Raw genomic sequence first — 15,610 nt, 5'->3', positions numbered from 1 at the left:
CAAACCACTACTGACACCTGCACCCAGCTCCCAACACCCGCACCCAACTCCTTGATCAGCCATCCTGGCACTTGTCTCTATTGTTTAAATTCTTACAAAGTTGTTTTGCTCACTTCATATTTAATGTACATCATACTCCTAGGAATGTCAAATTCAACTTTTTACAAGATTTAATTTTTGTATCTAAATTCATTATTATATGATTTCTTTTGGCATGATTACTTACTATTAGGTTGCTACCACGCACCGCCACCAGATGACAACACCACACCGAAATATTGCTTTCCGACTCCAACTCTTCACGTATCCTCGTGCAGCACAGCCACAAAATAAAAATATTAGGATCATGCATAAGGAAAAAAAGAAAAGTGTATAGCTCAGAAAAATATTTTCCTTAAACTCAAGGCTAGCTTTTTCAGCTATTACATTTGGTTGTTTCTTGAGAAATGTTCAATAATTGTAAATTAAACTATCGGATAGTAATGAGTATGCTTACCTGGGCTGCATGTTGAAGGTGGGAAATGCTACAAGTGGAGTAAATTTTTTGGTGAGCCTTCAAAACTCTAAAGCTCTGATGTCAGTACATGACAACACAGAGAAGACCTAAATGGGTTGAGATTACCGGGATAATAGGCCCCAGGACACACCTTGGGCTTACTCGCCCTAATCACAGTGTGGGGGTATCTGGGATACATAGACTTTACAGTGGAAAACTTTGGTGCAAGGAAGGGAGAATTAGTGGTTGTGCTGAGACACCTGGAGATACTGAACTAGAGAAGCTAAGGGAGTCAGAATACGAGGATGCATAAGACATAATTACCAGGCCCTAACTAGGAAAGGACCTCTCCCCCCCCCCCCCCCCAACAAAAAAAAAAGTCTCAATCTTGATGAAGAATGAGAGGTCAGAATGGAGAGACACGAGATTCCACAATTAAAAGAATGAAATCATGGATGCATTAAGCTCACTACTGTAACTTTAATTTGCTATTTCCAAAGCTATGAGCAAAAGAAACTTTGAAGGAAAGATCCTCAAATAAGAGAGAGGTTAGAACCTAAGGGAGAACAAAATCCAGCACCAGAGGAGCATGGAAAGGATGCATATGATAGAACATCTCTCAATCATAAGAATCAGTGATTTAATTAACTGAAAGCGAAAGGAAATGGCCTGATATGAACCTATAGTTTTCGTCCCCAGTGATGTAATGAAGATTGCAAAAAGTCAATAAATTGCAAGATCGATCAAATTGTATTGAGTTTGATCATTTTGAACAGATGGATAATGGTAAACTGTTCATTAAAAAGCGTGCATTTGCATGAATTTGAGAGTAGGACAAGGAGAGGAGGGCTGGGGTAGGTGGTGGGCAGACATGGTGAGTGTGAACAACACCCAGTATATATTAAGGGACAAGGCTGGGTGGAAGCAGTTTATAAGGAGTAAGTGAACTTGTCATATAAGAATGCTGTATATACAATTCATGAGAAGCACTACACACCTTGTCTTGTGTGAGGGTGCATTGGTTCTGAGGATAACTGAGTGTGGAGGAGCTTGTACATTCATGATGTAATGTATTGTGGATTATTTAATGAATGGACGAGTGATATTTTTTTTTATTTTATTAACATTTGTATCCATGTTTTGGTGTATTTTTTCAATATTTTCACCAGACTGATGCCACCCCACTCCACAAAAGTGGGAAATGGACTAATATACTATATATATAGTATGTATTTCTAATAAATCCTCTAAAGTTCACAATTCATTTGTAATTATTTATCTTGCAGTCAATGTCTTCCTAGAAATAAGTGGAAAGTGGCCAGATGACCTGCAGGCAATCCAAGCTATTAAAGCAGAGTTTCATAGTAAAATGTCTGACCTGCTCCAACAAGACAGCATCACGACTGTGGTCTTTCCTAAATACCTCCAGATACTTTGGGTACAATGGAATATTTCATCTTTAATTCAGTACTCTAAGTATATTAAATGTGGCATTGTTTTGTTTTGTTGGTGGATATACAGTATTTAATAAGTCACATGATGCCCAATTATTATGTGTAAACTGTCATGCTTATGTTACAACAATGCATTTAAAGTGTGTTTCTCTTATTCTGAATAGTGTAATGTTGTTTATTGTCGTGTGATTGTTTTATTGAAACAAGATTTTTAATAATCAAAATCTATTTCATTGGTGATGGGACTGCTTCACAGGAGGGCTACGTCTTCCGTGTCCGTGTATGCTATTTGAGAGAGATCTATGTACAGCGTCTAGTGGAGACACCAGAGGGGGACTGGCGGGAGCAGGACACTGCTGCTGCCATACAACTGGAGAAGCAGATCGAGATCATTCCTAGATTCACAACAGCATTGGCTAGGTATACGCCTGCGTTGTTAACTATTTTGAACACAATATATTTATCACTAAATAATTTAATTACTGTATATGAATTAAAATTTTGAAGAGTCATTTAACCAAACTCATATCTTTTGTTCAAATTGCCAGATATTAAAAAATTTATTATACATACAAGTATATAATTTTGCTATTTAATCTACCAAAAATTTTGAAGGTTTAAACGTGAAAAAATACAATCATCCTAAATATTATTACTTTGTGCTCAGAAGGTATTAATGTTACCAGTTGATGGTGCCGAGTGGTAAAATAGCAATAAAGATTATTAAAAGTAATTTACATATAATGTTGTAACTATGTTCCATTTTTAACTGTGTTCCATTTTACCTCTCACCGATTTTAGTAATTCCCTCACTCTTCTTGTTACTTGAACATTTAATGAACTTTTTTACATTATAAATTAAATATCTCATTTTATTTTTCTCACCAGTATTCAAGCAGATTACCCAAGTTTCAGTGGAGGGGTTCGGTTATGTAAGCGATGGTTGGGGTCCCAACTACTTTTGCCACATCTACCTCATACAGCGGTGGAACTGCTGGTGGCTTACCTGTTCCTAAACGCAGCTCCTTATGCTCCTCCGAGCACGCCACATGTAACTCTGCTCAGGTTCCTCCAGCTCCTGGCACTCACTGATTGGAAAGTGACACCAATCCTTGTTAATCTTAATGAAGCTTTTACAGGTATGCAGAGGTGAATCAGATTTTTCTTTATTAATTAATTTTTACAGCCAATTTGAATTTAATCTTTTGTACACTCTTGTCTTAAATACAAAATATAAGGATCACTTTTGTATGGTATTGGTTTATTACCACGTATTGTTTTCTTAAGTGCATGAAGTAAGGCAAAGTACAATTTTATATATTGAATTTCATTGTATCAAAATGAATAAAAATGCATCAATAAAGCATCAAAATTAAAAATGTCCCATAATCATACATATTAAGGATTTTTCATCCTTGACAAATATATAAAAAATTATATAATAATAATAACTCATTATTGCCATCATGGTTGTTATTATTATTGGTACAGTATTAATACTATTATTCATATTGTTGGTTATTAGTAATTTCACACTTTCATGGAGTGGGAAGGGCATTATTCTGGTGATAAAATTAGAACAGTTCAAGAGATATTAAAACATTACTCTCAATAATTCATCATATCCTAGTCAAAAACATACCTAGTATTTTAAATTGTTAGTACTGTAGATTAAAATATTGTACTACTTCACCTAAGTTATTTCCAGATCATCATATGGAATTTTAATACTGACAGTATGACTCCAGTGCCACAGTGATTTTTAAAACTGTCCCTGTAGGGTCATGAAGGTGTTAGGGAGTCACTGAAGATAAATGAATCCGAACTAAATTGACTGAATATATTATTCATAAAATTCAAGGCCCTACAGAACCCTGTCTCGACATCACAAATGACAATCGGGGAAATGTCCTGGTAAACTACCTATTGGACTGCTTGATTACGTATGCCAATGAGGTAATCAAGTTTTGTCTTACCTCTTTATTTATTTTAAGTTGCGCCTTTTATAATATTCGCACAACTCATCATATACTGCAGCCTGCTTGGTCTCTTGATATTACCTTAAACGTCCTGGTGTTGGAGCGTTTTGGATCACGTCCTCATATACTTCTGGTAATGGGGTTAGCCATCTTCATTCTTTTCTACAGCAGCGTGAGTTCGTTATTTGTTTCCCTTCATCCCAGGACTGATTTCCTTACCCAAAATGAAACATGATTCTTTTTCAGCATGCATAATCTCTCTCAGGCTTGGCTTGTGTGCTCTGAGATGCACTACATGCATTGGCTTGATGGCTTGGCTTGGCATTATTTAATGTCCCTTTATGTCAGTGTTGATAGTCTGTTTCTTAATCTGAGGAAGATGCTTCACTGCACCAAGGCTCGCATCTCCCAGCTTCTGCAACAGTTGATTGAACTTAGTCAACCATGTTAGTACCACCCTAAGAGCTTGGATACCTTTCCTTTACATTTCGATGATTCCCAGGATCAACGTCCCCATGGCCCAATATCTGACTATGCTTCCTTATTATTTGTTTGGTCAACCAGGCTCCTCACAACCTCGTTGGTCAGGTATCCTATGAAGGTGTTTGTCAAGTTCTTTTTTGAACACTTGGAGGTTAGCTAGTTATGCCCCTTATGTGTAGAGGAAGAGTGTTGAAAAGTCTTGGGCCTTAGACGTTGATAGAGTTCTCTTTATGTTCCTGTTGCACCTCTGGTTTTCAACAGGGCAGTTTTGCACATTGTGCCATGTCATGTGGTCATAATAAGAAATATTATTTCTGTGTCCAGATTTGGAATCAGTCTTTCTAGTACTTTTCAAGAGAGAGGAAATTGGTCTAGCAATTGCTGAAGCCCACATCAAGAGATGTGGGTTTCAGCTGGAGAAATTGCTGACCTGTGGAGCATCCAAAGATCTTTTACTGCTAGAATCCACTCAATAAAACATCTAAATTATTGGGACCACCTAAAAAGGATAAGTCTGTATTCCTTGAAGCGCAGGTAGGAGAAATTCGTACAGATCTACACTTGGCAAATATTAGGAGGACTTGTTGACCAGACCACACACTAGAAGGTGAAGGGACGACGACGTTTCGGTCCGTCCTGGACCATTCTCAAGGACTTGTTCCAAATTTGCATATAGAAATAAGACTTCATGAGACCAGAAGTCACGGCAGGATGTGCCAAATAGACCCACTGAAGTGTAAAGGTGCAATAGGCATGCTGAGAGAGAACTCAATCAACATCAAAGGCCCAAGACTTTTCAACACTTTCCTCACACATTTATGCCCACAGACAGGCATAACTGGCTGACCTTTCGCATTGTTCAAAAGAGAACTCGACATGCACCTTCAAGGAATACTTGATCATGCTGTGACTCGTTCATCAGGTTGCAAACAGCCGGATGGATCAGACCAGCAGCCAGGAGGCCTGATCAGAGACTGGGCTGCGGGAAAATTAACCCCCGGAATCTTCAATAAGTAGGTAGGTAGGTAATCAAGTTGTATGTTTGGCTAACTCACATGGAGGTGACTTGGATTACCAAAGCATACAATATATGCTACATGCATTTGATTTGGATTACCAAACATACAGTACATGCTACATTTCTAATCTTTTTCTTAGGCATGTCCTGTTGGGGAATTCAGGCTCTGGATATCTTTAACTACAATCACACAATTTGCCTGACAGGTATGTGAGGTGGCTTGGAAGTGGGAACTGGGAAAGGTATAGTAATGCTGCTTGGTGGCAATTGTGAGAATCCAAGAAGGTGGACTATTAGTTTGCCGAAGCACACTCTTGGTAGTCATTTGTGATAACAAGAGAGGGCTCTATAGGGCATTGAACTTTATGAATGATTTGTTGATCATTCAGTGCTAGTTTGATTTCTGTCCAGTGGCTTATTAGTACCTTAATGACTGTGAAGACAATTTGAAAAGTTCAGTGTAGTGCCATTGCCAGTACTATATATCATCCTGCCTGCATGTGCATGATTCATTACTGTGACACTTTTCATATAAATTAAAAGCTTAATGTTTGTATTAATATAAGTAATTTTTGGTTTCAAGTGGATGACGTGGCAGAGCTCAATCGGCGTTTCCTCTCACAACGTTCCACTTTGCCTCACATGTTTATTGTCAGTCCGTATGAATTACGTTCTGTATCAAGCACTGAAACATCTGCTGACTTGGATCACCGATATAAACTAGCTTCCATGTGGACTAAAACCTTCCCATCAGTACAAATCTTATATCGAAGTAAACAGTTAGCTGAAGCTGCCCTTGGATATCTGGATAACAACTTATTGAAAGGTTTCTTGAATTTTAAGGTGAGAATTGTATACTGTTCCTTGGTTTTTAGTATACATAAATAAGCAAAAATACTTTGGTAGCTTGTATTTGTAGTTATTGAATACATTCTTACCCCTCACATCATTATGCTTCCATTTACAATACAATAATATACAATACATTTAAAAGTCAATGGTGGTCTAGTGGCAGAGGATGCGGCTGGCAATGCCTGGATTGCAGGTTCGTGTCATCTCAGAGCCCAAGTGTATTTTCTCATAATATACAATAATATACAATCTCATAATATTCAATACTCTTCCATTTTTGTTTCCTCTTTCTCATAATTTTATGCATTCTCTTTGCAGATGACGAGTCACAATAATGTGTCTGAAGATATGATGACCAAACTACACACTAGATGATGAAGAGACGACATGTTTCGGTCCATCCTGGACCATTATCAATCGACTTGATAATGGTCCAGGATGGACCAAAACATCATTGTCTCTTAATCTTCTAGTGTGTGATTTAGTCATCATGCTTTCTCTTTATTTCTAATTGAAAACTTGAACTTGAAAAACTTGAAAACATAACAACTGAACATACTATGTTCAGTGTGTGGCAGGGGGGGTCGCAGGGCTTTTGAAATTAGAAAATGGGGCAGAGTCCAAAAAGGTTGGGAACCACTGATCTAAGGCCTGCCAACAGTAGAAAATATTGACTTATAAACTGGGAAAGGTAAGAAGAAAACCACAAAAACAGCTTAATTATGGAAAATGATCATTAGTAAGGGAAGTTACGACAGACAAACAAATATTTGATAATTTCGACCACGGGAAAATAGATTGGGAAGTGAAGGGCCAGTGATGGGGATAAAACATTGAAAGCAAAGTTAGTGTACACTGTGATGATATATTTGAGTTGAAGGGAAGGGAAATGGGTTGAGCATCAACTTCCATACTTTTTTACAGGTCAATGAAGTGACTCGATTCCCTGTTTAATCTTATCATCATTACATTTAAAACTGTGTATTGTGTTGTGCAGCCACTTATTGCTGGTCCGCAAAAATTCCTAAGTGAAGGAAGCAGAGTAAGGGACTGGAGTTTTATTTTATGACCTGCCCCAGCTGATCATTCTTAACTTGATTGACTATTCACCCATGATCATAGCTAAGGAAGGCAAAATGATCTTGTCAGGTACGTTTTATCAAACTGAAAGTCTGATTCGTATTTTGCAGTATTTTTCCTTGCTGCAATATATTGGTTATTTTACTCTTGATCTGTCTAGTTGTCTTAAATCCATATGTATCTTTTCAGATGATTTTCCTGCCTTCATCTGATGACTATGACGTTGTTATCCACTTGAACTCTAAGCATCTGTGCCGTCACGAGGAATCCATTAGAAACTCTTCATTCATCCCAAAGAATATCAAACCCTATGAGTATCATTCCAGTGAAATAATGCCTATTGTGATGTTTGATGCACCTTTTCTGTATTTAAAAGAACTAAGGGTTTGTTGACAGCTTTTTCTGTTATTAGTTTTACTTTATTTATATATTGACTCTTATTTTCAGCTTAAGAAATTTATCATGTAAAGCTTTAAAGACTGTTTTATATATATTTTAAATTATTTGTTTTGATTTGCTCTTGAATCAAAATGTATGCAGAGACTTAATTATACTTCTGAAGCTTAATACTTTGCCTGGGCTAGTGTGCCACCTGCAGGGCACTGCAAGATAGGCCGGGCAGTGCCACGCGGTGCTAGTGAGCGCACAACCACACTCCAATGTCTAAGCTCTTTCCAGTTTTCTCACCTCAATTTTTGTTCATTTTTGTTTCAAGTTGGCGCAAGACATTGTCTCACATTTTAAAACAAGTCACATAATATATGCGACTTGTCCCCTTGTGCATACATACGGACGTAAGAACAGAGGAACTGCAGAGGGCCTATTGGCCCATACAAGGCAGCTCCTATTTCTTCCCACCCATTCCCACTCATATACATGTCCAACCCACGCTTGCACCAATCGTTGGACCCTGCCACCACGTTACGCAGTACTTTGTTCCATAAATCAACGAACCTGTTACCGTACCAGTATTTCCTCAAGTCTTTCCTAATTCTACACTTATCCATTTTATGCCCATTGTTTTGTGTCCAAAATGTGCCACAAGGGTGGCGTGTGCCACTGTACCAGTTCTATTGTTATGTAAAGAACGGTGACAATAAATGCAAACACTAAGAGACTAAATATATTTGGTCGAGTATACAGAAGTATGCAGGTGATACATTGGCGAGCAATGGTGTGAGTTGAGCGCACTGGGAGTTGGTACAGTATCTCGTGAGTGTCTGTTCTAGACCACACTTGAAAGTAGACTAGTTATTATTCTCTACTCTGCTGCTTATATGTTCGGGCAACACCTCACCGTTTTTCAAAGGTTGGCTGGAACATTATCTGGAAGTAGGGAAAGGTTTGAGTGTCATAATTAGTATTACGAAGAGCTTTGCTTCTCTCATTTGGCTAATGCATTTGGAGCGAGTATATTATTGGGATCTTATACTCACTACACCACCCTTGGTCACTGCTCTATCCTTGTTTACTCTTCCCCGCTTGGCGGGAGTTGCATCGATGGATCCTACCAGGGGTGTTTGGTGTGGTGTGTTGTGTTTGGTCACCTTGCGTGTGTCTTTAGTGACTCCTTTGTCCATGTCTCTTGTTCTTTGTTGTCCTGTGGGGCTCTGCCCCACATTTTGGTGCTTTTGGTTTCGTTGTCGGCACCTGGGTCTTTTCCCTATCTGGACACTCATTCCTTGCCTATCTTCGGTGCCTGGCTGCACCCTGCTGTCCATGAGGTCCCTCGGGTATGTACGCCCTCCTCTACACATTTTGTGGTTGGTTGTGTGCATTACTTCCCGGCCACTCCTTGGTCTGTATTCAGGGTTTTCCTTACCAATTTCTGTTTTTCCTCCTATGCTACACTTGTTTGTGTATCTGGGTCGGTGCTTCTTGACTATCCTGATGTTGGGTGCTTGGGTGGGCCTCTGTCCATGTTCAGTTCCCTGCTTTTGGACTTCTCCGGTGTTCCATTTTGGTACTGACTTCCTATGATTTTCTTTGTGACTTGCTGCAGGCTTCGGTGTTGCGCTGTCTGCGGGGGGTTGTGGACTTTTGGTCCGCCGCTCCTGCCTTACTGGTTCCTTTTCTTGGAACCGGTAGCTGGGTTCTGGTCCTGGCTCCAGTTTTTCTTTGTTCCTTTTCCGGTACGGGTGTGTTTGCTTTCCTGCAGTTCCCGTCCTGTGTAGTTCTCCTCTTGGGTGCCTCGGGGACGCGTGCGTCATTCTTCCCTGCTGGAGCTGGTTATGTTGCTCCTTTGGGTTGTGGGGTTGCTGTTTTTCGATTCGCGTTTTGTGCTTTTGTTGGTGGTGCTCGTTTCTTGTAATTTGTGTCAGCACTGGTAGGTTCATTATTGGTCTCCCACCTGCGTGTTTCGTTATTGGGGGGCGGTGTGTAGTTTTCCTGGCGGTCCTTTCGGTTTTCCTATCACTGCAAAGGGTCTTTTGGTCTCTGATAAGGTTGGCTTGTCTTCCCTTTGGGGTTGTTCCGGGGCAGTTGTCTGGGACTGTGTCTTGTCAACTCGTATTGGGTGGTGCTGGCGGAGCCGCTTCTGCTTGCATTCGGTGTTGCAGTTCCTTCTGCTCCGTTCCGCTTGCTGTCATGGGCATTGTTTTCCCTCCGGCCCCCTCCTGAGTTCTGGTGCCGTCCTGGTTATTGGCCTGGGTGGTCTATTTTCTTCTCGTTTTGGTCTTTGTTTTGTCTGTGGTCTTGGTTTTTAGGTTAGGGCGCGTGGTGTCCGCCTCCCGGTTCCTTCCCTGTTTTCCTTATTTGTGGTGAGGTAGCTCCGGGGAGCTGACAGGGCTCCCCCCAGAAAACCAAAGTTGAATGTAATGAAACCCCATTTTCTGGGTGAGTCCCGGAGGCTCCTCGTCATCCCTCCCTCCCTTCGGTCGGCGGCGTTTTTCGCGTATTTTGACATCCAGCCTAAGAACTGCCAGTTGGATCACTGGCGCCGGGGTCTGGGGCTCCCCCTTCCCCCTCCCAGGGAGGGGGGAGCTGTGCAGACATGCGGTGTGGTTCGTGTGACGTCATGCTTGTTTGCTCGTTTTCAATTGTTGAGTTCTGTCCACTCGTTTGTTTATTTTCATTGTTTTTACCAGAATAGGGGTTTGTTTTGTGGTGCATACCTTTCTGGGTGCCTGTCCCGGTCGATGGCAGATATAGAATGCTCTAAAATCACATGTGCATTCTATGGGCCATTGGTCCACATACCTCTCTGAGGGAGGGCCAGGTTCTGGCTCATGGTCCCAGGTGGGCCTAGAACCCCACCCACATTGACTGATACCAAAGTTCGGGATATCCATATCAGCCTGGAGAGCTCCGAGGAGCCTCCGGGACTCGCCCAGAAAATGGCGTTTCATTACAATCAACACTTCTTTAAAGAAAATAATTCATTACTCTTCAGAGTGTAAAGGTGATTTGAAATTTATATAGGGTATCAAAAGTTAATTTAATTGTTTAAACTTAACATTTGGAAGAATATTTTCACCTGAAAAGTCCCTGGCATATTATATTGTTACACCTTTCAATAGAGTGTATCAATTGATGTGCCCTCTATTAATGTGCCCTCTGTTGATGCACCCTCTATTGATGCACCCTCTATTGATGCACCCTCTATTGATGCGCCCTCTATTGATGCGCCCTCTATTGATGCACCCTCTATTGATGCACCCTCTATTGATGTTCCCTCTATTGATGCACACACTATTGATACACCCTTTATTGATGCACCCTCTATTGATGCACCCTCTATTGATGCACCCTCTATTGATGCACCCTCTATTGATGCACCCTCTATTGATGCACCCTCTATTGATGCACCCTCTATTGATGCACCCTCTATTGATGCACCCTCTATTGATGCACCCTCTATTGATGCACCCTCTATTGATGCACCCTCTATTGATGCGCCCTCTATTGATGCGCCCTCTATTGATGCGCCCTCTATTGATGCACCCTCTATTGATGTTCCCTCTATTGATGCACACACTATTGATACACCCTTTATTGATGCACCCTCTATTGATGTTCCCTCTATTGATGCACACACTATTGATACACCCTTTATTGATGCACCCTCTATTGATACACCTTCCATTGTTATGCCCTCCATTGTTACACCCTCCATTATTATGCCCTCCATTGTTACTCCATTGTTATGCCTTCTATAGTTACAATCTTCATTGTTACACCCTCCATTGTTGCATCCTATTTTTCACTCTTTATTCTCTTGTTGCACCCTATTTTTTTTTCTTTTTTTTTTTTTTTCCCCCTTTGTTACTCCATTGTTTAGAAGGCCTGGTCAGAGACCGGGCCGTGGAGGCGTTGATCAAATCAACGCAAGGTACCCCCTTCCGTTGTTATACCCTCTCTTGTTCCACCCTCCATTGTTCCACCTTTCACTGATGACCCTTCATTGCTCTCCATACATTGTCTCCAGCCTATAGTTTCCCCCCTCTCCTCCCCCCCCCCCTCCCCGTCCATCAATTCCCTTCTGTTGTTCCCCGTTCATCAATTCCCTTCCATTGTTCCCCATTCATCAGTCCAACCACTTGGGCTGGACGGTAGAGCCATGGTCTCGCTTCATGCAGGTCTGTGTTGAATCCCCGACTGTCCAAGTGGTTGGGTACCATTCCTTTCCCCCTGTCCCATCCCAAATCCTTATCCTGATCCTTTCCAAGTGCTATATAGCCATTGTTACTTGACGCTTACTAGAAAGCTTGGTGCTTTCCCCTGATAATTTCTTCCTTCCCTCCCCATTCATCATTACTATTACCAATATTCACTTAATATTGTTTTCTTTTTATAGTTAAACAATAATCCTTTTATAATTATTGTATGATCATAAATTTGTTTTAAAGTTTTCTCATGAGCTTAATACATAAAACTATCTTGAAAGTAATGTATGTTTTAATTTACTAGAAAATTTTAATTTTCTTTTAGTATCTCATAAAATTTTAATTTTAAGATCATTCAAATTTTTTTTTACATTGAACATGTTTTGTGTTCAAGAATCTAATAATTTTTAAACAGTGATTCTCTTGGGAATAATTTTTAATATTTGATTCATACCATTAAATAAGATAAGCTATTCAATTATTTTTTTTCCAGGATACATATAATCACGTGGCATTGTTCTTCTATGACGAGCATGGCGGGAAGTTCATTGGTGTTGTTTGGAAGCCACAGGCCCTTGTTCTGCAGGAACTGAAGGTCAGACTTGCCTCCATTGTCTTCTAAAAGTTAAATCCAAATAACACTATTTTATCATCTTCAGTAGCTTTCTCTGGTCATTTCTGTGGGAGTCCCTTGTGACTCCCTGAGGCTGAGATGGCTCCTAACTGCTAAGTCTTATCAGTTGTGGAGTTCTGATTGGCCTATTGGGGACCAGAGCCAGAACCTGGCCTTCCCTTTCAGTGGTGCAGAAAGTGGGTGACACACCACGACACCACCAGGAAAGCAGCCAGGAAAGTCGTTGAATTGTTACAGACCACTGCTGGGTTCAGAGACACTAAAGCTTTAGATTGCCAAACAAACTCCCCCCAACAGCCCGTCCTCCAAACAAAGACCCAAAGTCCAGTCCATTCCATGCATCTGCCAAACCCCCTGTTTATGAATGAAAAATGGTTTACACACGACTCGCAACTGATTTTGTTCGAACCCTTCCGGAACAAGTGCTTCACTGACAAATTTTGTTTCACTCCCACAACGCTGTAAATGCTTCACCCATGTACTACAAATACAAATAATTCCCAACAGAACCTAAACAACCTAACCTAACCTATGTCTATATATATACAATATGCTAATATATTATAATATTAATTTATATTTGAGAAAATTCCCGTTTTGAATGAACAGCATGTTAAAGTTTATGAATGCGTCTGTGAGGTTGACCACTGGATGTAATGGATTTGAGTCGAGGACGGGTTGCCCCCAAACAGTGTAAGCAAACAATTGAATCTGTAATAGCTAATGCAAGCTTGTTAGCACTACACCCTCTCTGATGGGAGGGGAAGGGGGCAGAGCTCCAGGACTTTCCCCAATCCTCTAAGCCTGTCACTGATGTAGACACAGTTAGCTGTCCACTGTAGGGTTCCTAGGTTGTCTACTAGTCATGCAGGTCCTGCTGCTCCTAAGCTAAGTGCTGGCCATCCTTGAACTTTGTCCAGCAGAGGCCATTTGTTTGATATTTTCTTGATTTTAGTTGGCATCACAAGTGTGTTTTCTGTCCGGTTTTTGTTGTGTGGACATGGTCCCTTAGAGCACTTTAAGATGCATATGTTCAGGGCTAGCCTTCCCTGTTTGTTCTCCAGTGCTGCTCCTGCATTGACAGAATTCTTTTCTGGTGTCTTTGGGAATTCACTATAGAGGCTGGACCACCAGGGTGGGGGCCATACCTTGGATGTGTCGGGGATCTTTTGCTCCTCTGTCTAGACCCTTGGATGTGGGCAAACATTTGCCTAGTTGAGGCGCACTAGAGACTCCTGTGCTTATTTTACATGCTTCACCAAGGTAGGCTTTCACAGCTGCATTATCTAGGCTGTGTTGTTCATGCTACAGGGCAACGATAATTTCTTCTGCCTCTGCTATGCTGCCTGTTGGGTCAGTGACACCCACATCCCAGACTTCTATGGGGTTTATTACTCATGTTTCTCTTTTCTCTGACCCTTCTGGTGAAGATCAAGCTTATTAGTCAGCTACTGTTTTGTGGGTTCATTTTGCCCATCTTCAGTGTTTGTGGCTTCACAGCCCCCCTTTCACCTGAGGCTGGCTTCCTTCATGACCCAGCAGAAGGAAAAGTAATAACTATTAATTAGTTAATTATATTATTATAATAATTATAATAATAATTATTGTAATTAATAATTATTACTCTTCCTTCTGCTGGGTCACGAAGGAAGCCGGCCTTGTATGAACGGGGGCTGTGAGGATCTCTTGTCTGGAACCCGTAGGTGTGGGGCTCAAACATCCACCTCCTGGGGCTGGTGTGGTCCAAGCTCTGCTTCAGGAGGCTGGGGTTGTTCTAGCCCTTACCGGGGTTGTTCTAGCCCTTGCCGGGGTCGTTCTTCTCTGGTTCCGACCACAGCGGTCTCCTGGTCTGGAGTTCCTGGGCCTTCTTTTCCCAACCTCGAGGTAACCTCCGAAGCTGGAACCCCTAGGACAGTTTATTGTTGCCTTCAACCTCGTTCTGACAGCTCCTGCGATGGTCCTGGAACCAAACATATTGGCGTTTGCCTTTCCATTGAAGACTTTCGGTGCCGTGGAGAGGGGTACCTGCTGCTTGGGTAACAGCTTCTAAATATCGACCTGCCCAGACTTTGTGCCCTGGAGAGGCCACTCCAGACCGACAACCAGAGCACAACTCCATAGTCTCCCGAGACTGATAGATGCCTGCTACTATTGCTGCATATGTCAAATTTGATTCAAACACCAATTGCCTACGTTAGTGATCCGGGAAACTTTACTCCAAGCTGAGAAATAAGTATTTAGCTTTGTCCATATTTATGAATTGCTTATGTCTTCTTATTTTTAGTGCATCAGTATAATGTTGCTTGTTCATTATTGTTCATTTACTGGCAAGTTGTAAATGTTGATGGTTGAGTTAATGATATGAAATCTTGCAGGTGGGTGGACTGGAGGGGCATCAGTTGGTGGGTGTGAAGGAGGTGAAGCAAGTGGCCAATATTGAAGCCATTCTTGATGACTTCCAAACTCTTGGTGCTGATCTTGTTAAAAAAGTTACTGTAAAGAACAAATAAAAACTAATGATAATGTTTGGAATCATTTAAAATGATTTACATTTATGTAAATTATTTTATTCAGTAAAAGTTGGAATTGGTACAAGATTCCAACATTGAAATTATTAATTATTTTAAAATGAGCCAAACAAATTTATTAAAGTATTTCATAGGATTTCAAATTATGTACAGTGTTAATAAAATATTTGCCTTAATGACTTGTTTATATATTTCCTGCAATTTCATTCATAATAATTTTATGGAAGGAAAGGTATTAATTTGTAAATAATATTAACCTTTGAGTGAATTTGAACACAAATAATGCATGATCATATTTAATGCATATTATGTCTGTTGCATTTGATTTCAAGAGTCATTTTATTCTACTCTTAATATTGATGAGTAATAAATTTGAGTGCCATTCACTGCCAGGCTCAATGTGACTTAGCCTACTTTCCAGCTGGTTTTAGCTTTGATTTCCAAAGAGCTTGGAAAGGATGTGGGAGGAAGAAGGATGGGGC

General features: G+C 40.7%; 1 protein-coding gene across 1 annotated transcript in view; it reads left to right on the top strand.

Annotated features, from left to right (window-relative positions):
* The window catches only part of Mat89Ba (nucleolar protein 6 Mat89Ba), a 36,145-nt gene extending 20,841 nt beyond the window's left edge, over window positions 1-15,304 (top strand). The window contains exons 16-22 of the mRNA XM_045725519.2: window positions 1,783-1,934; window positions 2,207-2,370; window positions 2,839-3,089; window positions 6,014-6,273; window positions 7,552-7,746; window positions 12,460-12,561; window positions 14,976-15,304. Coding sequence (XP_045581475.2) covers window positions 1,783-1,934; window positions 2,207-2,370; window positions 2,839-3,089; window positions 6,014-6,273; window positions 7,552-7,746; window positions 12,460-12,561; window positions 14,976-15,110 — 1,259 coding nt within the window. The 3' untranslated portion in view covers window positions 15,111-15,304. The remainder of the gene's footprint in view (window positions 1-1,782; window positions 1,935-2,206; window positions 2,371-2,838; window positions 3,090-6,013; window positions 6,274-7,551; window positions 7,747-12,459; window positions 12,562-14,975) is intronic.
* The last annotated feature ends 306 nt before the right edge of the window (window positions 15,305-15,610 follow it).

The sequence above is a fragment of the Procambarus clarkii genome, chromosome 10 (genome assembly GCF_040958095.1).
Source record: "Procambarus clarkii isolate CNS0578487 chromosome 10, FALCON_Pclarkii_2.0, whole genome shotgun sequence".
Taxonomy (NCBI): Eukaryota; Metazoa; Arthropoda; class Malacostraca; order Decapoda; family Cambaridae; genus Procambarus; species Procambarus clarkii.
This window is presented reverse-complemented; position numbering and strand designations above follow the sequence as displayed.